The sequence below is a fragment of the Buteo buteo genome, chromosome 5 (genome assembly GCF_964188355.1).
Source record: "Buteo buteo chromosome 5, bButBut1.hap1.1, whole genome shotgun sequence".
Lineage (NCBI taxonomy): Eukaryota > Metazoa > Chordata > Aves > Accipitriformes > Accipitridae > Buteo > Buteo buteo.
This window is the reverse complement of record NC_134175.1, coordinates 26370844-26396074: the sequence shown is the minus strand read 5'-3', so window position 1 is coordinate 26396074 and position 25231 is coordinate 26370844. Positions and strand designations below refer to the sequence as shown.

Below are 25231 nucleotides of genomic sequence, written 5' to 3'. Positions count from 1 at the left end.
GCGGGCGCGGCGGCCACGTCAGCCCCGGAGCCGCCGCCCCGCCCGCCTCCGGCCCAGAGCCGGATCCCGCCGCGGGCCGCCCTTCCGCCCGGCGCCGGGGTGAAGGCGCCGCCGTCCCATGCTGCCCCGCGCCCGGCCCGCTCCCTCCGCCGGCTCCCCGCCGCTCTGAGCCGCCGGCCGGCGCCGCTGCCCTCCCTGCAGCCCGGTAAGCGCCGCGCCGCTTCCCCGGCGCTCGGCTGGCACCGAGGCCGCGCCAGCGGGGAGAGAGAGGAGAGGAGGGGAGGGGAGGGGACCGCGCGGCAACCCCGCCCCGGCGGCGGCGGCAGCGGCTCGCCGCACGCCCCTTCTCCCGCCGCAGCCCGGCCGCCCCCCGGCCTGGCGGGGCTGTTACCTCCGGCCTCGCACCTCCGCGTCCCGCCGGCCCCTTCGCCGCCCATCGCCGGTCCCCGAGCTCTGCCCGGCTTTATCTGCGAGGGGCGTCCGCCGCCTACTTGGCGGGCAGCCCTCCGCCCCGCAGCGGCGGCGGGCTCAAAGCTACCGGGTCCTTTGGGAAGACACGTCCCCCTGCGAGACTAAAAGTAAGTTTGAAGGAAAAGTGTGCCCGACTCAACGGGCTTTTCTGGTGCGATCTAAGTGGCTGGTGTTCAGTGTCGCTCAGTAGAGCTTTGCGTGATTACCTCATTCACGATGTCCATAGTAAAGAGGTGGTCTCTCACTCGGGTGGTCTTCAGACAGCAGGCAGTTAGCCGTCAGGAAACTTAATCTTCACGCGCAGCCTGCACGAGCTGGCCTTGGGGTTCTGTACTAACACGTATTTATTGAATAAGAAGGAAAATGTACTTAATTGCTTTTTCCTCCCCCCTCTTATAGGTTGTAACTTTTGCAAGGCTTGTGACATGAAGTAGGACAACCAGCATTTTGAAGAGCTCTGTCATAAATACGGCTGTATCTCTGAACGTTGGCGGATTTACTGGAGAGTCTTCCCAAAGCCTCCTCGAATCAGAACTTGTAAACTTTCTAAAAGCTTCATAATGGAGTTCTTAGTATCCAAAGGAGATTATATTAGATATTTCAAAAGATCTTTATTGCTAGTTTTAGTATGTGTCATAGTTCTTGTGTGCACTGATCAGGACTACTATAGTTTACTTGGAATATCCAAAGAAGCAAGTAGTAGAGAAATACGACAAGCGTTCAAAAAACTGGCATTAAAGTTGCACCCTGATAAAAACCAGGTAAGTTACATCTTTAACAGGTCAAAGTTGTTGAGTTCGTGGATCTTAATGTTTAAACAAAAAGTGGTTTTAATTTATCTAAAATGTTTCTCTGCTCTTGTGAAGTAACATAACCACCTCGTAACATGCTTCAGCTCAGATTTTCTGCAGAGAAAATTTACAAAAAGGGATAGACTGGTCATGCATGGCTGTGTTGAATTTGGGCCATATTAAATTGCTGTGGTGAAAAAAAGAGCCAAGATCATTTAATTCTCTTTTATATTTTTGTAAATAGAAGAAAATTTGTCTGTATGTACTACCTTGTTGGTAAACCAATGAGTTTGTCTCTTTCTGTTTAGCTTAGGGGAACTTACTGTTACCCTAACGTGAAGTCTCATCTAAACAGCAGACAACACCAGCCTGTACTGAGACATCAATCTCCAAGTATCGAATAGGACAAAGCAGAAATTCTGGGACTGCCGAGGCATAACAAGGGAGGGTAATAAGGAGCTCTAGAATAACCAGAGAGAGAAGACTGGGAATGGCTCAGTCTGTACTACCATATTTTTCAAAGTACAAAGAAATCACTTTTAACTTTAAACATCATCAGTTTTTCCTCAAGTTTTCCTGAAATAATCAGAAATTCACAGGAAATAGGAGGTTTTGGATCTTTGTATGTGCAACTGCCCCTGCACAGAGCCCCAGAAGACAGTAATGTTCCATATGAGCTCAGGGCCCTCCTGCACAGAATACATTGAAGCCTCTGAGGCACTAATGTTTTACAATGGATTTGAACATGACAAAGCTCAAAGAGAAAGCCAAATCTCAACAAAGTTAGAAATGCCAGCTTGTAGCCATTAACTGCAAGTTTTGTTTTCCCTGTGTTGATACCCTCAAAATAATAACATTTTCGGTCAGATTCTGTAGTGTCCAAGTATGCCAATACTACTAAATATTTTTCAACAAGTTATTTTCAACATTAAAGATGATAGAAGATGAAGCCCTTACACAAATTCTGTAATGGTAATTCGTTTCATGTATATCTAGGTAAATAAGTCAAGAATCTTTAAGAAGTGTCTTTTGAATGAAATGTGTAAGCAGAAGTTAAAAGGGTGGGAGAGTGCTGCAGATTTTGCTCCAACTTTATACTGCACCATCTCAGAACCCAAACTGGGGTTCAAAATATGTCTGGAGATTTTTCACTGTTCTAATTCCAAAGCTACCTAGAACCAGAATGCTTTTTAAATAAAAAAGGGGGCCTTTGTCTACACCGTAAGATCAGAAAGGATGAATCTGGCTTTATAGCAGAGATTTTCAAACTGAACAACTGGGGATTCTAGGGGAGTAGAAAAGATTGCAGAGGAAATGGTAAGTCTTCATTCTTAAGTATTTTTTTTTTCTTCCATTGGAGAAAAAGAGTTGAAAGAAGAGAGATCACTGGAGAATGTTACAGCCTCCTATCAGTTTGCTTTGTATTTCAGTTGGTACTTCAGTGAGGATGAAGAAATGAGAAGACTCATCTGGCTTCAGGAAAGGAAAACTTTACTGTAGTTTGTTTGGAGATCACTGTGTAATGTCTGTTTCCATCACAACTGACATCTTTAGTAGGGATTTAAAAATATTTCCAAAGATTATTTTCTCAGCATTATATGTACAATATGGTTTATTAATCACTTACTAATTATAGTTTCCCTTACACAGAATGACCCAAATGCACATGAAAATTTTTTGAAAATAAATAGAGCATATGAAGTACTTAAAGATGAGGATCTACGGAAGAAGTATGATAAGTACGGAGAGAAAGGTCTTGAAGATCAGCAGCAAGGAGGTCGTTATGAAAGCTGGCACTATTATCGCTATGATTTTGGTAAGTTATGATGTATATTTGCGATTTGCTTAAAACAGTCACAAGTAAATGCAATATTCAGATGTATATCAGATCTTTTTATGCATTTCTCATGCATCCTCTCCTGATTTCTGCCTGCTCTCTTCTTTTCCTGTAACTGTCATTTTCTCTCTGTTGACCCAGTCTTTTATTTACTGTGTTAATGGCTACCCAAAAATACCAAAAATGTAGTAATATATTTACCTAGATTTTTGTTCCTGCTGCTTTCCTTTTTATTGGTCATCTAACTTCTTGGTTTTTTCTAAAGTGCAAAGCTTTTTTTTTTTTTTTTTCCACTTAAATTCCACTGTTTATGTTTCATCAGTATGCTTTTTAACTCTTTAATGCAGGAAGACCTTTTTTGTTTAGATAAAGTATTCTCAATTGGATTTTGAGAGATTTTTGCACTGTCAAGCCTATTTTATATGCAGTTACACAATTAGAGATGAGTAAAGATGTAGTAGAAACTTAAAAAGTAATAACAGAATCATACCTGAAATGATCTTGAGACAAGTTATTTAATGTTTGTCTCAAAAAATTTTGGGTAGTTGTATGGAAAGGCTGGAATAAACCATTCTTAGAGCTGCTGTAACAGGAGTAAGCTAAAATAGGGAGCTGAGGAACATGGTTTGATTGATACAAAAGAAAAAGTTTTTCTGGTGTAGTTTGATTTAATATATCCCAATCTTTTAAAAAGTAATGTCTGTGCAAATTGAAACTGAATAAACCAGAGGTGCAACTATCACAGGAAAATATGGAAATTATCCTAAAACTTCTTCAGATAAACAGATTTAAGAAATTTTATCTGCCTGAAGTTGCACTGCTTGATTGAGAAACAATATCCTTGCATATGTATTAACCAGTTGTTTGGAGATTTTAATATTTTTACAGTTTATATATATATGTGTGTGTGTGTATAAAAATAGATATATATACATATGGACAAGTGTATGTATAATGTATATATGATATACAAATGGACAGTAATATAAAAAATACCTTGTCACCTGTAGAAATTAATTTCTCTCATTATTTATTTGCATTTAATCCTTGTATACCTCAGGTGAAATGGCATCTCCCCATATTAGGTACTGTAAAAGATCTGTAGCCATAGTAGCATAATATAATGCTGTCTAATAGTATTTTTGGTATCTCCGCACTGCTTTTCTTGCGTACTTGAAGTAGTAGACTGTTTTGTAGTGATGTTCTAGGTAGGACTGGTTAGCTTTTTAGAAAAGCTGTCTTTATTCCACGGCATTCACACATTCTGTTAGTGGAAAATCTTGTGGCTGAAACGCCTTTGTGATCTAAATAGTTTAGATAACCAGAGGCTGAGAGAAGAAGTGAAAGCTTCTAGACATTACATATAGCACTCTCACTGAGAGCTGTAGCTTCCTGGATTTTAATCTGACAACTGGTTGATGTTATTTCTAATACTCTTGCCATAGCAGTGGTAGTTCAAGTTCTCTGCTCACTTGGTGGCTTGTCTACTAAAACACCAAAAGAACTGTTCTGTTCTGTTGGTGGCTTTTGTAGCATGAGGGTGCGGGAGTTATCAAGAGATTAAACTAAGGTTACATATTACTAAACAAATATAGCTTTGTTGTAAAAACTATCTTTGCCAGCTTACTATTTCAACTTAGGTGTACTGTCTTCTGTTTTCTATCTTGTGAATACGATGATAGTTTGTTTCTTCCTTTTAAAGATGGCAAAAATAAAAAGCAATTGTTGTTTTTTTTAAATAGGTATTTATGATGACGATCCTGAAATTATAACATTGGATAGAGGAGAATTTGGTAAGTTTTAAATAAATAGCTATCCGTTTGACAACATGGCAACCGAAAGTAACAATTTTTACGTTCTGAGCTGTGTTTCTATAGACTTCTGTTACATATCTATACCAAAAACTGTCAGAAAATCATCTTCAGATGAGAAAACAAACAAAAAGGCCTCTTAACACTTCCTGGTAAATGCTAGTTAGCAAATAGATCAGTATCAATAAACAGTTTAGATTAAGTTTGAAAGATACTTTGTGAGATCTCTAAGAGGAAATTATTGAATTCAAATTTTGTATCTCCTAATTTATCATTACTATTTTTTGGTCTCTTTTCTAAAAATGCACTTGATAGAACTTTTCTATTTTACTTCTATTAATTGTTTTCTGTGAAATCCAGTCAATTGTGCCTTGCACAAGAGGTTCAAGACCAGAAGGTGATACCAGATACTAAAAACACAGCTAAGTAAAACAAGGTCTGGAAAAATAACACTTTCAGTGAGGATATCATCCAGGTTTTTTTCTTTTAAAATTATAGCTAAGATGTTTAAAAGAGACTAGAGAGAAAAACTATTGGATTTTGTGTGACTTTTCATCTGCATTTTGAGTACAGTTTCCTTTGTACGTACTGGATCTACACGCTGAACCAGTTTTGTAAACTGTTCTAATAGCAGAACCTCATGATGCTCTCCATAAGAACCTGGCCTTGCTTTGGTTAATTGATTAGCAGAATCTACACATCCCTTAGTTGTCTGGCTGTGAGAATATTTTAATATAGATGAATATAATTTAGAAAATTCACTATAAAAATAATGTCCAAAAATGGAGAGACTGAAAGCCATGTAATTCAAGCTGATAACCTCTGTGTGTGTATACTTTGTTGCTGTTGTTTTCTTTTATAAGCAAGAGTATTTAATTATGTTTCCCTTGACTTTTCTAGTAATTATATTAACTTAGATTTTTTACATTGCATTTTCACCTATTAGACAGGGATTCTACATAAAAAGATTGCCTGGTAGAACCCAGAAAATACACATAAAGTGATATAAGGAAATGGAAGGTTCTAGTGGGTAAAAATCTTTTAGCACTTATATTTTGTTTTTAAGGTAACCAGACTTATGCTGTCACGCATTTCAGCTAGGTAGAGAGTAGAGAGTATATTTATTCTTAAATAATAGAACAGATGTTGAAAATCAGGGTGCTGATATTCTCTGAAATATTATTTTTGTGCACTTGCCTACAACAGCAGGTATGTGCAAGTTAGGTGCAATCTTTATCCCGTCTGAGTTACTGTTACTGTGTCTGACATATAAATACTTAATTCAGCTTTTGGGGAAAACAATATAGTAAAAAGGTACATTTTAGATATAACTACATTGTAGATGTGCACTACTTAGAATTTTCTTCTGTCCATCTAGATGCTGCTGTTAACTCAGGAGAACTGTGGTTTGTGAATTTTTATTCTCCTCGATGCTCCCACTGCCACGAGTTAGCACCTACGGTATGTATAACAAGCAAATTAACTCCGAAAGTTCATTGTTTTTAACAGCATAAAACTTAATGAAGTGAATTTTTACACTGAAGCTGAAGCCAGAGACTACAATTCAAGTTGCCAGGAATAAAACATATGCTGATTTTTCATTATATCTTTATAGGAAAATACTTTTTTTTTTTTTTTCTTTTTTTGCCTTTTTTCTAGTGGAGGGAGTTTGCCAAGGAGATGGATGGAGTAATACGCATTGGAGCTGTCAACTGTGGAGATAATAGAATGCTTTGTCGAATTAAAGGGATTAACAGCTATCCCAGTCTGTATGTTTTCAAAACTGGAATGGTAAGTGATGAAACTTCAAGTGTTTTTAGAAAGACTGAAATCTGGAAAAGTATTTAAAACTTGTTGAATCACAGGTGTTTATGTGAAGGTCTTGCTTTTAATATATTAATTCCTTTTAATAAATTACTTTTTCTCATCTTTCACATTGGTTAAATTAATTTAGAATGTTAACTTTGAAAATAGATATCTGGTTTATACAGTGAGTTTTTTAAATCATTTTACCATGCAACATATCACTTCTGGTTTGGGAAGATACTGTTGGCAGTGGTGCTGTAGCAAAGCAACAAGTCTACTTGAACAGTTTCTCTTATAGTATTGCAACGGACTTTTCAAATACAAAGGATAGTCTGTGGTTTTGAGTCTAAAGGATATGACCGTGTACCTAAAGCAACTTGGAAATTCCTTCCACACAAGTAGTGGTGCCAGGGGTGGTGTACAAATTGCACTTGAATGGTTGGGTACGTTTTGACAATGATAAGATTTGAGAGGTTGAACGCAGAGATTGTGAATACACTAAATGGATTGATGCAAGCAATTTTTATTTAAGTAGAAATACAATCATTGGGAGTTGGTGTTTCTAAGACTACATTATCCTTGTGTTGCTGGACTTGGAAAGAAATCATTTTATAAAATTTAAATAGAAGTTAAATTCCAAATATTCCAATATGGGAGGGAGAGAACAATTAGAGCTAGGGGTGGGAGAGGTGAGGGGGAGAGAGTGGTATCCTGCAGTTGCATAAATACTGTTATAAAAAAACCAGTGGGTTTAGGGGTGGGTTTTTTCTTTTTTTTTTTCTTTTTTTTTTTTTTTTTTTAATTGTAGAAACTTTATTCCTTGTCTTCTATAGCAACCAGTGAAATATTATGGAGACAGGTCAAAAGAGAGCTTAAAGAACTTTGCCATGCAATATGTTACAAGCACAGTCACCGAGTTATGGGCAGGTAATGTTCACATATTTTGCTTGGGGTGTTGTTCTTGCAATTTCTTTTACAGTACAAATATGGCAGAACCAATGTATACAACTGAATCTGTCAACTGTTGCTACGGGGCTTTTTTGAGATTAAAAGTAGTTTACTGTAATTTGTTACTATAAATATAAAACCTTGTTTCATAGTCACATTTAGTCACAAACTGATGCAAATTGTTTCACTCTTAGGAAACTTTGTTAATGCCATTGAAACTTCATTTGCTTCTGGTGTTGGTTGGCTGATCACCTTCTGTGCTGAACGTGGGGGTAGGTGTATTAAATACTTTTCAAATAAGTCAAACAGGAAAAATAAGTACTTCTGTTGATGGTGGCATAATCCCTTTTGCTTCTAATAAAAGGTTTTAAAATATCTTAGATCACAACAGTATTTGGACTGTGGGTCACGTAAGCTCCATTTTAGAGGCAGTTTAACAAAAGGGACATTAATAGAAAGATTATGCTCTTGTGCTTCTGTAATGTCATGTAAGCCATTAAAAAGGCACTCAAGTGTAAGCCCTCAGGGAAGGGAACTGATAGAAGAGGCCTCTAACTTCAGTTTCCAGCTCAAGCTCAAACAACAGATATTGCATAGGTGCATGCCAGCTTGTCATGATAGCAGAGTAGAAGAAAGGATGTATCTCCCCTTTAAACCACCAATACTCAAAAATTAGCTGAATATTTGCTCTTAAGTTAGGTTTGGACATAGTAATTGGCTCTTAGCACTGATGTCATGACAGAGTTTATAGATTTGCATTGTTTTTTGTAGCTGCTTGTCACTGACTTTCTTGGGATCAGTGTTGGATATGGTATATGAGAAAGTTGCCTTGATTAGCTGGTAGAACTAAGTGAATGCGCTACACCTTTGACAAATAAAGTTTTCTTGGTCTTATGAAGAGACCTTTGTTCTGTGAACTGAATAACCAGAGCTGCAGTCTTGGATTTACATTTGTAAATAACTTGGTTTCAAGTTGCAGTCCTTATTAAGTTTTCAATTTTGGTCCAATTGAAGTGAGGTCGATGCATCTTATTTCAGAAAAAAATCTGCATCGGAAAGTAACTATTCAAAGTCTGGATGAGCAATTAGAGCATATGATGTATTTATTATAGTGAGTTATTATTTGAATCACAGAAAATTGATATTTCCATTGAAATTTCATTCCGAGACAGTATGTAGATACCTCTTGGGTGTTTTTTAAACATGGATTAAGGAGAAATTTTATAGGTCAGTCTTAGTATAGCACATAAAATATTAAAATTTTTTAAATGAGAATTCTGTGTTGATGAAGGAAGAGAGTGCTATTCATGTTATTTTTAACTTAGAGTAGACAACCATCAAGTGCTGATTACTAGATGTTACAACTTAAAGTCACTGAAATACTGAATGAATAACCAGGAAGCATGCCTTTTGAAATGGTCACCTTTGTGAGGAGGAAAGGGGTAATTCTAAACAAGAGTAGGTTTAGTGCATTAATAATTTGAAATTTTCTGTTTGTAAATAAATAATTTTTATTTTGCAGATTGCCTGAGTTACCAAACACGCCTTAAGCTAGCTGGCATGTTGGTAAGCAGCGTTTCGCTTTGAAAGCATTACCTGTTATATTTAAAATAAAATAACAGAAGGGAAAGCATCAACATGTAGCTAAAACTCTCACTGAGTTTAGTGGAACCAAGATTTCACCCATTAACTTTCAGAAGAGTGAAATATTTTTAACTTAGTAGATATTGGAATAACATTAAATTTTTAAAGAATTTTATAAAATATTAATTAATATTACCTAATGAATTCCAGTATGGTTTCCTTCCATTTTCTAAATGTTGTATATAATTGCTTGTGTTGGGATTTTCAAAAGCATTTCTGAACCTGAAATTAAAAAATACTCTTCTTTGGTTTTGTGTTTGGTTTTGATTTTTGTGTTGGTTTTTTATTACAGGAAGGTCTTGTTAATGTAGGCTGGATGGACTGTGGCACCCAGGGTGAGCTTTGTGATAATTTGGATATCTCATCTAGTACTACAGCATACTTTCCACCTGGAGCCACCATCATCAATAACAAAGAGAAAGGAGGCGTTTTGGTACGAGTTGTTTCTCAACCATTTTGTATTTAGAGAAAATAAGGTGATGACAATGACAAAGGAATGTATAAATAATTTTCCAATTGATTATATCTAACTGAAAAGATGCTTTTTTCCTTCTTTCTTCTAAGTTTATATGCCCTGGTATGAGTTTATATCCCTCTTGGCTTCTAAGGCAATGATCCCTGGAGGTGGTCCCCGGTTTGCTGGTATGCTGGGAGAGTGAACAGGAGCATGCTGCAATAGCAGCAGCCTGTGGCACTGCCTAGCCACCTCCTCAGGAGCCTTCCTGAGCAGCTGTGGGAATCCAGGGGTGGGATGTGCTCCATGACGGGCCCAAGAGCTGCCACCCAGCTATCCTGGGCAAACTTGGGAGTCTCTTCTCCCAAGTAACAAGTGATAGGACAAGACGAAACAGCCTCAAGTTGTGCCAGGGGAGGTGTAGATTAGATATTAGGAAAGATTTCTTCACCGAAAGGGTTATTAAGCACTGGAACAGGCTGCCCAGGGAAGTGGTTGAGTCACCATCCCTGCAGGTGACTTAGGGATCCTTAGGGACATGGTTTAGTGGTAGACTTGGCAATGCTAGGTTTACGGTTGGACTCGATGACCTTAAAGGTCTTTTCCAACCTAAATGATTCTATGATTTGCCATGTGCCCCCAATTTTTTATTCCAGAAAGAATATGCCATAGGTATCACAAGTTTGAGAAATGCTACTCTGAATGGAGTGCTGACATGTGTGATAGAAGTACTCCTATGATGTCTGTTGGTACGGATTATGTTGTTCAGCTCTATTGTAATATTGCAACCTCCTCCTACATTTGTATGATAGTTTTAACTTCCTTAATTGATGGGAGACATTCTTAGCTTGAAGCAGGGCTTGTTCCTTTATTGTCACTACTGGATCTGTATCTTTAAAAGGAGGAAATTAAATTTGTAACCTACATACTTTCAACCTTGTAACTTACCAACTTTGAGTTACTGATGCATATTACTTCATAAATATTAAAAACTACTGAAACTTAAATATCTGTACGGTGCAGTTAAGGAAGGCTGTAAGACTAGATTGGAAATCTTGTAAACTTGATTGTAAAATTCGGCATGAAATTTGAATTTGAGACTTTCAGCCTCCATTTTGACAAAATACTGTATCTTGAGTTTAATATTGTAGGAAAACAAGTTAAAAAGCAGTATTCAGAGAGTGATGTTTGTGAAATTATATATATGAAGCCGATCAAATAACATTTTATTAACTGTACTCTTCAGTTGATGGAAAGGAACAAATCAGAATAATTTCCCTGTTGCTTTGAGTACTAATCATCAACAATCAGGTTGATGTTTGTAATTCCTTATAATAAACACTGTTAACTTTCCTTCCTAGTTTCTTAACTCCTTGGATGCCAGAGAAATATATCAGGAAGTAATGCAGCATTTGCCAGACTTTGAAATTATCTCTGCAGCATCATTAGAGGTAAATTTAAAAAATGTGTTAAGATTTCTTTAAGTAATAAATTTTTATATTTTTATTGTTACTTTTAGGATTTTTCAAATCCTGTTGACACAACAACCTAGTACTTACTTAGCTGAAAATGACCTTTTTTTCTCTGTAGCCAAAATTATTTAACATTTTAACATTGTTTGTCTACGTTTACTTTTGTTGTTCAGCAAAACAAAAAAAGTAAGGGGGAGGGGGATGTATTTAATAGGAAGATAGAAAACCACAGAAATTGCCATTGCACCTCACTCTGCAACTGTAACTTTCTAGTTATTTTTTAAATCAATTTCATTGTAGAGAATTTTGTTTTAAATATATTTTGTCAATGATGTAAGAAAGGAAATAATACTCTCTAATCCATGATAAGTTATGTATGAACTGAAATTAGAAGTCATAAAAGTTACTTGTGTCTTAGAGGAAAAAAAAGGAGGAAACCTCTTTTCACGCTTGTTGTAGCACTTAGAAGCTTGATCTACAAGAGAACATGGAAACAAAAAGTATAGAGGGTAGCATGTAGCCAGCTTGTTTTCAGATTTTTTCCTCTTTCCCACTTCCGCTGCAGTAAAAGGAAGTTTAGTGGAAGGACTACATGAAAGAATTTCTTGAGTGGAGGAGGTCACTCGGAGATCAGATGAATAATTGGGCACTTGCCTTTATAAAGCATAAAAGGAATTTACAAATTGGTAGAAGTTTGGAATAATTTTTTTTTTCTGTGTTTTTGTTGTGGTTTTGGGGTTTTTTTCCTATGTTTAAAGGACCGTCTGGCTCATCACCGATGGCTGCTTTTCTTCCAGTTTGGGGAGAGTGATAAATCAAATGTACAGGAATTTAAGAAACTTAAATTTTTACTTAAAGATGAACATATTCAGGTAAGACTGCTCACTCACCTAGTATTAAATACCATTTACATTCAGAGAACAAGTCAGTATGTTTTTTCATTATTAGCTGTTACTACCACCTGCCACCTCTGGTACTGAAAGAGACATACTATCATATGGTAGATCTGTAGTAAATTTTTTCATTTAAAGCAAGCAATGAAGTTTCCCATACAGTTTGAATAATTTAAAAGTAGTGAGGAAAGATTATCTTTTAAATCTGCTCTGTCATGGGAAATGTTGCTGCAGATCCCATTCAGTTAACAATTAAAAGTTAACACTTCAACATCAAATTGATGTATGTGAAGCTGTATTTTAATTATTCAGAAAATCCTATAATTGTCTCAAAAATTTTCTTAATAAAAAGAAACCAGATTCAAACTTTGTACTGAAGACTTATGGATTGTGTTATTCTACACGGTATGTTAAAAAAACTGTTGCATTGACTAGAAGAATTTGAATGTCATGTTTATTTTAGGTGTCTTTTTTCTTCCCTGCTATTTTATTTGGAAGGGAAAAAAGAAGAGGATACTTTAAGGTTTTATTCCCATTTTGGCCTTTAAATTAAAAATTAACAAGCAACCTAATATAGCTGTGCTATTAGTTTTCCTCCTGATGTTCACTTGAATTTGTCTAAAGACCTCTGTTGTTTATAAAAAGGTTACTACTTTTCTGTATTTTTACCTTCTTTTCCTAACTCTTACTGCCTTTCAAAATATGTTAATCTATATAAATTAGGATGCCTTATATTAAGATGCCACTCTCTGTTAAATAGGTTGGCAAGTTTGACTGTCTTTCCTCACCAAGCATCTGCAACAAACTATATGTCTATCAGCCTTGTTTAGCAGTCTTCAAAGGAAAAGGAACTGGAGATTATGAAATTCATCATGGTAAGGGAAACTTTGGCAAGTTTAAATCATTACATAATCACTTTGATATGACACTATCTTTGGCAAATTGCATTTGTTTTCCCAAAGAAGAGTTTCATAGTTGTAATATTTGCTTTTTTTCCTCTGACCTTACTGTAGCCTTGCACAAACTTATAATTTCCTCTGGTTTTTTTCTTTTTTTCCTGGGTAAGCAGTCAACAGATGCCAAGAGATGTATTTTGTCTTTACTATCCTGTCTATTTCAATGTCATTTACATAATTACATTCAAATGAAATCTCTGAAGCTGATCAGGACAGCTTCTGTTTTGGGTAGGAAAACCAAAGAATGCTGTAAGGCACGCCCTTCATATAGGCTTAACATGCTACTTACACAGTGCTGCCAACTTGAGAAACTTGGATTTGATTTCGTGTGTCACTGCACTAAAACTAATTCCATCTTTTGTTGACTTCCATCCAAGAAAATCTATATTGAGACTTTTACCACTTACTTTCATTTCCGAAGTAGCAGTTTACTTCCAGGAAAGGTTGGAACTATGTTGCTGTGTGCCACTGAAAGGATTCAAAATTGAAGAATGCAGCCTGAAGCAAGACTGTCGCTTCCAGCAATAGGTGCAGCTTCATCCAGAATGCAGCACAAGGCAATTATGCAAGATAAAGTTCTCATTTTTCAGCTTCTGAAGTATTAGAAACAGCTTGCTAGAATTAAGTCAGAACCTCAGTACTGTAATAAAGAAGCAAGGAGAAAGGTTTTTGACCACTTAGAAAAGATTAGTTGTATCTAAGGGGGAAAGATGATCCCATACATCTAATGATTGCTGCTGGGAAAAGCCTTATATACTCCTTGCAATTTCCACTCCTGCAGAGAAGCTAAGAAAGGGTCACATACATACAACATTCTTAGATCTTTTTCTAATGGCATAGATTACAAATAGTATAAGAGAAATGCATTGGACTACAGTACATACATTCTTTTCTGAATGGTTTTGTTTACTATTTACAAAATAGATGACATCTGGAACGTTTGAGAACAGTCATCTCACTCCATTATATTTATTATATTTTTATATGTTTATAACAATATAATACTTGAAAGAATCAGGCTTTTTTGTATGCTATGTCAAAGGGCTTCAAGAGTTTAAAATCTAAGAACAGTAATAAATTTTAGTAAGTAATTGTGCAGTGACTTCAGATTTAATTACCCTGAAGTTCTTAGTCTCAGTTCAAGACACAAACTCTCATTTCTGCTAACAAATATGTACATGAAGGGTATGAAGAGACTTGATCTTTGCCCACTAGAGCTGTGTCAGCAGGAACTTCAGTTACACCTAAAAGGCTGTGATTTATTGATATAATTTCTTTTGCTTGAAGTCTTTACTGTGTCAATACCTTTGCCAAGGCAAGTGTATCTAGAATAGTAACTTTAATTCCAACAAACACTAGTAAGATGGTAAAACAGCCAACAGTCCAGTCACAAAAAAAGAGTAATTTTGTTTGACAAAAACATGTTTTGTCTTGCATAAAACATTTATTTGACTAATATTGGGTAAATATCCAGTTAGCCAAATATCAACTGTCACCTAGAGCATGTCTTACCTATGTAGGTCTGGACAGTTTAACATGGTCTTCCTGAGAAACAGCAAGCCAGTACCTGTTTAATTTATTTAATCAGGCCATGTTTAAAGATGAGTCAAGAGAACTGACGGACTCCTGTTGCTGTCACTGAGTTTTTTAATGAGATCTCTCATAGGGAAAAATAAAGTTTCCTTTCTACGTTGTTCTTTGAAGGAAAGAAGATCTTATATGACATTGTTGCATTTGCCAAAGAAAGTGTCAACTCTCACGTTATCACACTGGGACCTCAGAATTTTCCTGACAAAGAGAAGGAACCATGGCTTGTGGATTTCTTTGCACCGGTAAATATTTAATATCTACATTTTCTTTCTTCTCAAATTTGCTATGTAACTATGTTACAAAATACTAGCAGTATCTTGAAAGTGTCCTTCAGCATCATGAGATGGTATTGTAAGTTCCCATTCCTTGGCAGCGCTAGTTCCTAGACTGTGTGGGTTTCTTATTGAGTGGAGTCTGTTGTCAAAGCAGTGTATCATTAATCTCAAACAGCTTACATTCTTCTGAGACCCAACTGCTGGGAAAGCAATTGCACTTACTTGCATTTTTTTTTTTTCTAGTGGTGTCCTCCTTGTCGAGCTTTGTTACCAGAGCTGAGAAAAGCATCAAAACATCTTTATGGTCAGCTTAAATTTGGAACGCTAGACTGTACTGTTCATGAAGGGCTTTGCAACATGGTAAGCTGCAGGAACTAAAAATAAAATAAAAAAAACCCAAACCAATCCTTTCAAAGAATATTATTTTCTTCTAGGGAGGGGGGCAGAAAATGCTTGTTCTTTAATATTACTTTCTTAAAGGGTAGTAAACCGAAAATGACACATATATCAATTTTTTTCAAAGGAGCAAGCTATGTAACCACTACAGATAATATATTAATGCAAAATACAGGTCACATTTTTCTCTGATTTCATAGTGTTAGTGGAAGACTCTGGAAGTATCAGAATTTAATAATTCCTGGGGGTTTTAAGAGAAAAAAAGAAAGCAGAGCCAGAATTTTTTTTCTAATGTGTATGTAAATACATACATACATTCTTTTTGTCCTTCACCTAGGAGGATTAAAAACAGTAAAACATTTAAAAATACAAGTTTTACATTGATATAACACCTTTTCAAGATGTCTGCAAAACCACTTCTAATTCAGTTCACCCTAACTGACTGTGCTTTTTGTTTTGTAGCACTTAAGAAGTGCAGGATCACTTTCAAATTAATAGAAGTTTATTACTTACCAGTTTACACTTATTTAAAGATATAGTAATGGCATGAAATTTTTTTTTTTTTTTAATTTTGACCAATTTTCAATGTTTAAATTTGCTTTAACTTTTGCTTCAATGAATTTATCATGGTAGAAATTACTGACATTACTTTTCCTGAATCCCAGAAAATACTACATTTTGACAGCTTTCCTGCACCTGCACATTTTATTGTTCACAAGAGCTTTTTATGTTAGAATGTATTTATCTTTAAAATGTGAATGTCTTAAAACACATGAAAAATGAGCAAGAAAGGATAATATTTTTAAAGTTTTATTTAGATGTGTTTACACACTGAAGAATTCAAGTCATGGAAGCATCTGTGTTCAATAGTAAACAATACAGTTAGTCATACAGTACAAGCATTTCCACCTGGAGACTGGGAATAGCTTTAAAGTTAAGGCTTAGAAGGCCCGTGGATTAATTCCTGTATTTGTGGAGCATTGTAAAAGAACTACTGGCTGGTTTTTAAATTCAGAACAAACTATGCCATCTCTGAATACAATTGGCATCTTTTCTGTACTGATTTGTAATGGTCTCAAACTCCCATCTGCATGTAAGTCTGAGCAGTTGTACTGTACAAACTGGATAGACTAGCAGCTGTGAGCCACCAATACCAACAGAAGTTGAAGGAAAGTACAAGAAATGTAATAATTCCTTGCAATTTCTTATTGTCTGTTTTGTTAGCATAACATTCGAGCTTATCCAACAACAGTTGTGTTCAATCAGTCTGATGTTCATGAATATGAAGGACATCACTCCGCTGAGCAGATCTTGGAGTTTATAGAGGTATGTAAATCATAATCCTTGTTGCAGTCATGCTCTGTAGGCAGCTCATCCACAAACATGTCTTTACTTGGAAGATTCTAAGATTTTTATTTTTTATTTTATTAATTAGACTAGTAAGATAAAGAGTGAAAAAAACCTTGAGCAAGAAAAGTGATCCAGCAACTGTATGTCTGGGACTTGACACCTAATGGATTAATTTCCCTACTCTGTCAAGTAATTTCTTTGAGATCACTAGCAAATAACTTAAGATACCTTCTAATCTGCAAAGTAATAGTAATGATTTCTATCTATCTATCTCAGACAGAGGATAAAGGAATTACAAGTATGAAGTGATGTAATATTAAGGTGAAAATGCCTCACTAACACACCTTGACATAGGAGGAGGTTCACATTTTTGTCAGTTAGCTTGCTGCCCTCCACACTTCTCAGCTGTTTCTTGAACTTTCTTAACTCACAGAACTGCAAATCATTGGTACTTATCATTGTTGCTGCCAGAGTTCTGGCACCCATCTTTCCTCCAGCATTCAGGTTCTCACTGCTACATTTGCAGGCTGTACAGACTGTTCATTCTCACTAGGTAGCCCAGAAAAAGCAAGCGTAAGAGCACACAGGCAGGAACAGGTGGAGATCAGTCTTTTTCAGTTGATATTCAGAGGCCCCTAATGTACCATATGTATTCTTCTGCATCCCAGCCTAAATAGCATGGCTGAGTGTCATAATGCCTGTTCCTGCCAGTTAAGCTGAATTTCTTGCCTTTTGCCTCCCTTTATGGAGAAGAGGCAGAAAACCTCCCTTTTGCAGCCTAGCTGTATTTTTTGATAGCTTTTCTCAGCAAATCAGGCATATGATTGTCTGGTTGAAAGGATGACTTTTAATGCTTCCATGCCTTTCAGTGGTGTGGAGTCTTTCCTGCCACAGCAGCAAGCAAATTTCACTAAAAGAGGGACATTCGCAGAATTTGGTACAGTCTGTTTGTATGTGGTGGCGCTAGATATGGGATAACTTACTGTTGCAGAGTGTGTGTCTATAAACTGTCCTTATTTTAGGATCTTAGGAATCCATCGGTGCTCTCCCTAACACCAGAGACATTTGTTGAATTAGTTCAGAGAAGAAAAAGAGAGGAAATCTGGATGGTTGACTTCTATGCTCCATGGTGTGGACCTTGTCAGGCTTTAATGCCAGAATGGAAAAAAATGGCCAGGGTAAATGACACTTAAACATTTTTCTGCTTTTGTGTCCTCTTCTGTGGAATTATTGAGATGGTACAACCGCTATCTTAGAGATTTGTCAACTGAGAAAGTCTAGTGATTAATACTGGAGATAAAACAGGGAATTCCTACCTGACAGTTTTATATTGTTTCAAATGCAAAGTTTTTCTCTGTTTTTTTAAAAGGTTCAGTACATTGATACTGTAATCCAGTTTTTCCTGTTGATACAAGTGTGTTTTCTAAGATCTAAGAAACTTTACAGTAACTAACTTTCCTTGATGCTTAGTGCTTTATATAGAAAACAGCTCTGCATTTGTTTAAAATAAAATATGAAAAAAAAATTTATCCATAAATTGGATAAGAATTGGTTGAAATAATTTGAACTTTATTCTCAGTATTCTTTATGATCATTAGTCATCTTTAAGATAGCACTTAGACCTTGGTGAAACCTCTGACTTGAATTTCAGATTAAAGGAATTCAATCTTATCCATCTTAATTATTTCCTATATTAGGAAGAATTTTTCTGAGATCTTGTTTTCTTCACTGAAAGTAAATAAATGTTAAATACCGTACATTTTAAGGCTGATTGTCAGTTAGCTGAATTACACATACTTCAACATGGAATTGCTGGGATTGGGGAGGGTGTTTTTGTTTTGCAAGGCCATTACAGCTTTCTCTCATTTGCAAAGGTAATATTACTTTACAGACAACTATCTGGGTTTTCCTGGACACAGTTCCAGGAATTTGAACTAGAAACTTTGGGCAAAAAAAAGGCAAAAAAAATAGGGCTTTGGAAACAAGTCCATGACTGACTTTCAGACATTTAGAACTCACCTAGACTAGGAGTTCTATATTCTGGTCAAATGTCTGCAAAGTATTAGTAGCTTTATAGTACAAGTTCAGTAATCATCAGCTTCCCTTGCCCATGCCAGGTGGTTTGGGCCTTTCCAACAAATACAGCGTGTTCAAGACACAGGCCAACTGTGCAACTGATAGCACATCTGCACTGCGCCAGGATCTGTCGTAATTACTGAGCCTATGGTATGAAACATGGTAATATGATAGTCCTTATAGTAAATAATCACACTCATATGTACCTTTGAGGCAAGGTAGGTGCCTCATGAGCCATGTGCATGCAGCTTATACTAAAATATATGTGCATGATTGGAATGCACCTGGGTGGCTGGCTCCCATTAGATACCAGTGACCCATTTACAGGAAAGAAGAAAGCCTTGTGATAATCTTGGTTTGTTTTGTTGGGCTTTTTTCCCCAACTAAGTGATTAAGACTTAAAATCTGAAGTATTACTGAAAGTGTAGCAGTGTTGATTAGCATATTTGATTGTAGGTTTTCTTCTTTTTTCAGATGCTAAATGGATTAATCAGTGTAGGCAGTGTGGATTGTCAAAAATATTATTCTTTCTGTCACCAAGAAAGTGTTCGGGGATATCCTGAAATAAGACTCTTCCCTCAAAAATCAAACACAGCTCATCATTATTAGTAAGTAGTTTACTTCATTTGGAGAGATGTTAGATGATGTGGAACAAGATGAATATACATCTTCTGTTCTGTAGGAAAGGTTCATCACAGCTCTTAAAATAGGCCATTACAATATTATTGTTTAGGTGTTATTGACTTTGTTACTTCAAACAAGTGTCATTTTATTTTCCCATTTTATCTCAGTAATTTGAACTTAGCCAGCCTCAGAAATCTTAATTTTTATTTCTTGTTCTTGATTGCCAGTTTTCTAACTTTAATTGCCTGTTAAAGTAGATTATTTAAATTATGCAATATAAAAATACTACTAGGCCTAATTGATTGCAGCTCTACCTTTAGAGAACAAAGTGATATAGCCATCTGATCATCCTCCCTGCCAACAGCTTGTTAGCACCGTTACAAAAATTGTCCATCATGTATCTAATCATCCCATTCATTGTATCATTAGTGTGGAAACATTAATCATTAACAACAACAACAACAAAATTATATGGGAAATAAAATCTGGCCAAAACCAAACAGCCTGTCCCCTCCATTTCACAGTACTGTTTGAAGATCCAGGCATTTCAGGAAGCACATGCATATTTAAAGATAGATAACCATCTGAAATAGCAAATATGTTTCTTCATTATTTTACAAATTGGAAAGTTCTATGAAATGCTGGCAGATAATAAATGGTAAAGCCTCTTCATCATAGGGCATAATAGCAGACTTCAGTAACTTTCATCATTGGACTGCTTGCCTTTATTCAGTTCTAGATAAAAGTTTCTCTTAAAATCAGGATTTTTTTTTCTTGTTGAAAACAACTAAGTTGGTGAATATGACTGTTAAGCGCCGAATTCCTAATCATGAGTCAGCTATTTCCTGCAAAAATATGGAAATTTGTCTTTTAAAATAAAGATCACCAAAAACTATCAAGGCAGATTTTGACCAGGTAACTGTTGAAAAATACTTTGTTATAAAGTTGTAAGTTAGTAGATATGAATCCTGAATTAATCTTCTTTCTAACCTGTCACTAGAATTTCAAAATTAAGCAATGCCCTGGAAGTCCAAATAATAAATCCTTGTTCAAGTAACCAGTTTGCCTGGCTTTTCTACTGTCAAATTGAGGGAAATGTATATAACTAATAGCTGTTTTAGTGTAATGAATGAACATCAATTGGAAAATATATTAAGGTATTTCAATGTAATTCTCAGGTTTCATAGAGGCTGCAATTTTATCTGGAGTTATTACCAAAGATCCTTCGTTCAAAATAGTTCTAGTTATCAAAGCTCATGTGCTCCAAACCACGTTTCTTACTCTCTTGACATAGAATTTTCTTCTCTTCATCTTCTAGCCTTTAATTCCGTATCTTTGAATTGTATTAACAAGACAGATTTGAAACTAAGGTAGAAATATATCCTAAAACATATGCATTTAAGTTCATTATTTCATCATCTCCATTCTACAGAGTGTTTTTTTTTTCAAACGTAATTCAAACTACTGTGCAACTGAATTTTTGTTTTCTTTTTATAGTAGCTACAATGGATGGCACAGAGATTCATATTCACTGAGAGGCTGGGCACTGGGGTAAGTTACTGCATTAAACTTTGTTCATAAGCTGCTTGCATAGTTTGCTTGCTAGGAGAAATTAATATTTAAATGCTATGTAAATCAAGAATTAGAAACACTCAGATATATGTATTGCTTAATTTAAGATGCTAAAGTTTCCACATCTTTTAACTTCAGCTTTTAAAATATGGAGAAATAGCATACTCCTTGCTGTCCACCCATTTTCTGAAGACCATATTATTATTTTGTCTACCACTTTAAAAAGGGATTCTCTTATAGTACAAAGTGTAAAGTAGAGATTTCCAGACTACTAATATTCTTAACTTCAGAAATTTTTCTTATGCATAAATGGAATTTGGATATGTTTAAAGTTTTGAATGGATTATGACTGTTATTCTTCCTTTCCACAGATATTTACCACAACTGTCTGTAGACCTGACTCCTCAGAGTTTCACAGAAAAAGTTCTGAATGGAAAAGATCACTGGGTCATTGATTTTTATGCTCCTTGGTGTGGACCTTGCCAAAATTTTGCTCCTGAATTTGAGATCCTTGCAAGGGTAGGTTTTTAACTGTATTAGCAAATTGTTGTACTCGTAATAGCTAAAATATAATTAATCAGCACTTTATTTCTTAGCAATCATCCAAAAATCGCATACCCTCAATGAGCCTCCTCAGTGAAAGTCCACAGTTTTAGGTCCCACTTGCCACTGGGTATTGTCTCTCGCACAGACACACACACAGACCCTCTTCTGAGGCAGATTTCAGCTTATGATGGGGTGACCTTTGGAACTGTGATGTGCTTGCCCTGAATTCAAGTAGAAGTGCTCTGCTGAACATGTTGTGACTTCTGATACAAGGTTAACAGAAGCAAGCAACTACTCTGAGATATTTAAAAGATTTGAGCCACATTTTTCATTTACTTTTAGCTGCACTGCTGGCTTATTCAAGTTACTTGCTTACAGTCACCCATGGGAACTTGAAGTTTGTTTCTAATAAACATTTCTTTTTAGACTGTTAAAGGAAAAGTAAAAGCTGGAAAAGTAGACTGTCAGGCGTATGCTCAGACCTGTCAAACTGCTGATATCAGAGCCTACCCTACTGTTAAGTTTTACCCCTACCAAGGAACAAAGGTAAAGTGTCTCCTTTGTGTACACTGGTGAGTGGGTACTGTTAGTAGATGTATTTTATTTCACATTAAGACTTAAGAGACTACTTCTATAATGTATTAAAGTGCATTATTTAGATATTCTGGAGATACAGTAATAAACAATTTCAGTAATACTTAAAATAGTAGGACAATGAGACAGTAATAATGTTTTATTGAAAAATAATGAATTGTAAATTAGTAGAACAGTAACTAAAATGTGGGCTTAACCAGAGCCAGGGTTTAATTTTGCAGGGGTCTCATGTGACAAAGTGTTTTTCAACTTTTACCAATTCTACCACCAGCTACCAAAAGCAGGCAAAGTCTCTCTAAATGAATGTGGACAACTTCATTTTGGCTAAGGAGAAATATTCTTTTAATGTAATCATAGCATTTCATTATAATTTTGACAGTGTATTTTAAGATAGAAAATTGATAAGAAATATTTAATTGTGTTCTGTCTCAAAACCAACCCTTATCAAACCATATTAATTATCAGTGTGACTCTGAGATCAATACTTCCTACTAACAGATTAGTAGTAATAAATTAAAAAATTGAAAATATCCACATACTTCTAGGAAATTGCCTTTATTCTTGTAAAACTATTAAATTTCAAGAATATTACAGTCATCTTTTTAAATGTATTAATGTTGAAGAGAAAGTACTCAGTGCATTCTGGTAGTTAAGCCAATTCTTTTAATTATACTTTTCTTTTAACTGAATCTCTTATGGGAAGTTCTACATTAAATACTTAGCGGAATAAATGTGAGAAGATAACTATTTCAGGTTTCTTTAAGGATCAGGATAAGATTTGTGTAGTTTTGAAAACTAGCAGCTAAGAGTGGTTCTTACTGTAAAGACAATTAGCATTGTTTAAACAGAGACAAAAATATATTTATGAATCATAAATCAACCTACCAGAGCCATTGTCTTTCTCCCTGCATTTCCCTTGAATTTTATCTGAAAGTAAGCAGATTTTCTATTCAGTGTAGAGCATGAGTAACATGTTACACAATATTTTTTATTATTATTATTTTTTTAAGAAAAATGCTCTTGGGGAATACATAGACAGCAGAGACGCAAAAGGTATTGCTGACCTTTTGAATGAAAAATTAGAAGCAATTCAAAATAAAGGAAAAAGAAAAAAATCTAGAAATAAGGTAAGAATACTTACTGTGGGGCCTTCTGCAGAAGAGTTAAATTGTTGGAAAGAATAGCTGTTTAAAATGATGTTAGTATTTGCTCTTTGTCCGTGAAGCATTAAGTCTTGTATCTTCAAATAGTACCAGGTACATTTTACTCCCAGTCTTGTTTTGGTTACTATTATTTATTCAAACTCAGTTCTCCATGTCTACAGATGTAGCAGAGAATACTGCAGTTGCAATGTCAGTTATGGCAAGACTTAGCAGAATTCATAGATATCGATGGGACAGGCCCATGTCCATGGGACAGCTGCGTTAAATGGTTGAGATGCACTGTATCCTTAACTATAATCCTTAAACTAGATTTAGCAAGCTGGCACCAAATTACAGAGGCTGATTAGTGCAAGACTGGGACTGACATTTTAATTTAGAAAGAAGATATTAATATACACCTGTTAAGAAGTACCCTGAATTCTATTTAACAAACATTTGTCCAGTTGAAATTTAAAATCACAGAAAAAAAAACCAAACAATAATCTTGATTTTTAGCTGTACTTTCAGAATAACTTAATTGTTTATTTTCTTGTCACCAGGATGAACTCTAAGTGGTACTGGAGGTAAACACAATTAAAAATATTCTGAAGCTGTGAATATAGAAGACACCATGAGGAAAATATAAGGCTGATTACATTCATGACAGGACAAAAGAGATGAAAACTAGTTTGAGTTCATGGGTATATGCGACTGTATGAATTCTGTTAAACTGTGGTGAGATGAAAGCATTTTGGTTTTGGCGGAAGCATTCAATGTTTCTGCAAATGAATTCTGCATGTCCCTTTTCTGATATACCAACTGCCTTCTTCCTAGTCAAACATTGGAGTTGACCAGAAATGTGGACTTCTATCACTTTTGCCTACCCATTTACTGGTTCCTTATATTTTTCCATCTCTTTTCAAACACTTTTTTGAATGTGGCACTCAGCCTATGGCTGAATATGCACTCAAACCACTCTGCAATGCAGAAACACAATGAGGCATTGTCTATTTGAAAGACAAACAGTTTTACCTGATGATTATTCATTTTGCTTTGGGGTTGCATTATTGTCTAGTCAACTGTTAAGAAAAAAAATCAAGAACTGGTGGCAGGATAGGTTTCTTGAATTACATTGCTCCTGCCCTTGTATGGATTACTATATAGTGGCACTGGTGGTGGTGCCCAGACGAACAGAACTTTGAAGAGCTTCTTTAGTTGTTTTGTCTGGGTTTTGTCTTTTTTTTTTTTCTTTTTTAAATAAGAAAAAAAAATAAATCAAGGACTTCAAACTCAGTGTTTCATTGACTTTCAAAATTTAAGTTATGCCATAGAAGCATCTGCTTAAGTTATTAGGTCATAACTTTATTATTGTCTCTTTAAATATGAATGTATTCTGTGGACATACTTAACCTCTTTTGGTATTACCACTCTTCCTTTCTCTGCAGACATTTTGGGTGTTTTGTTTGGTTTTTTTATATAATCTTTAGGCAAGCTGGATAGCAAGTGCCTTTTTTAATTTAATAATGAACACTGTACATTGCAATGTCTCCTCATACATCTTAATAGAATTTCCACTCTTAATGGTAATATTTTTCATAGCTTCTCACTAGACAAAAAAAATTACAGAAGACAACAAAATGTCTGCTGCATTTAGGAGTTCATTGAAATGTTTCATGTTTTCAATAAAATGCTGCTGAGAACTTGTCAGATCGACTTTTTTCCCTGCTCTCCATATATTTAGATTTGGCATGACTAGTCACTGTAGCATAGTATTATAAATTTGTAAATAGGTTCTAATCTACAGGTAATTTATTTTATAAAGAAGGCAGAAGGAAATAAAAGGAAGAGATTCTAGTAACTTTGAAATATTCAAATGCTTCTTCCCCTATCTTCAGGGTTTCCTCTATTGCTTTGTGGTTTTGTGGTATATTAATCTGAGAAAGAAGAGAATGTATTGCATCTATTTTTTAATAAAATAGACCT

The 25231-nt window shown here is 35.7% G+C and overlaps 1 protein-coding gene across 2 annotated transcripts; it reads left to right on the top strand.

The window, feature by feature from the left end:
- Positions 1 to 74: 74 nt before the first annotated feature.
- On the top strand, positions 75 to 24952 carry DNAJC10 (DnaJ heat shock protein family (Hsp40) member C10). Of its 2 annotated transcripts, none has more exons than XM_075028307.1 (23): positions 75 to 205; positions 871 to 1232; positions 2913 to 3078; positions 4842 to 4892; positions 6289 to 6371; positions 6570 to 6701; positions 7550 to 7643; positions 7859 to 7936; positions 9187 to 9230; positions 9601 to 9741; positions 11124 to 11213; positions 11993 to 12106; positions 12888 to 13002; positions 14788 to 14915; positions 15192 to 15308; positions 16569 to 16670; positions 17717 to 17872; positions 19245 to 19378; positions 20892 to 20945; positions 21338 to 21485; positions 21939 to 22058; positions 23117 to 23233; positions 23809 to 24952. In XM_075028307.1, the coding sequence occupies exons 2-23, from the start codon at positions 1032 to 1034 to the stop codon at positions 23818 to 23820; spliced, it is 2397 nt and encodes a 798-aa protein (XP_074884408.1). In that variant the 5' UTR covers positions 75 to 205; positions 871 to 1031; the 3' UTR covers positions 23821 to 24952. The 2 variants fall into 2 exon arrangements, with proteins under 2 accessions (XP_074884408.1, XP_074884407.1); XM_075028306.1 differs by lacking the exon at positions 75 to 205 and adding an exon at positions 433 to 578.
- Positions 24953 to 25231: the final 279 nt, after the last annotated feature.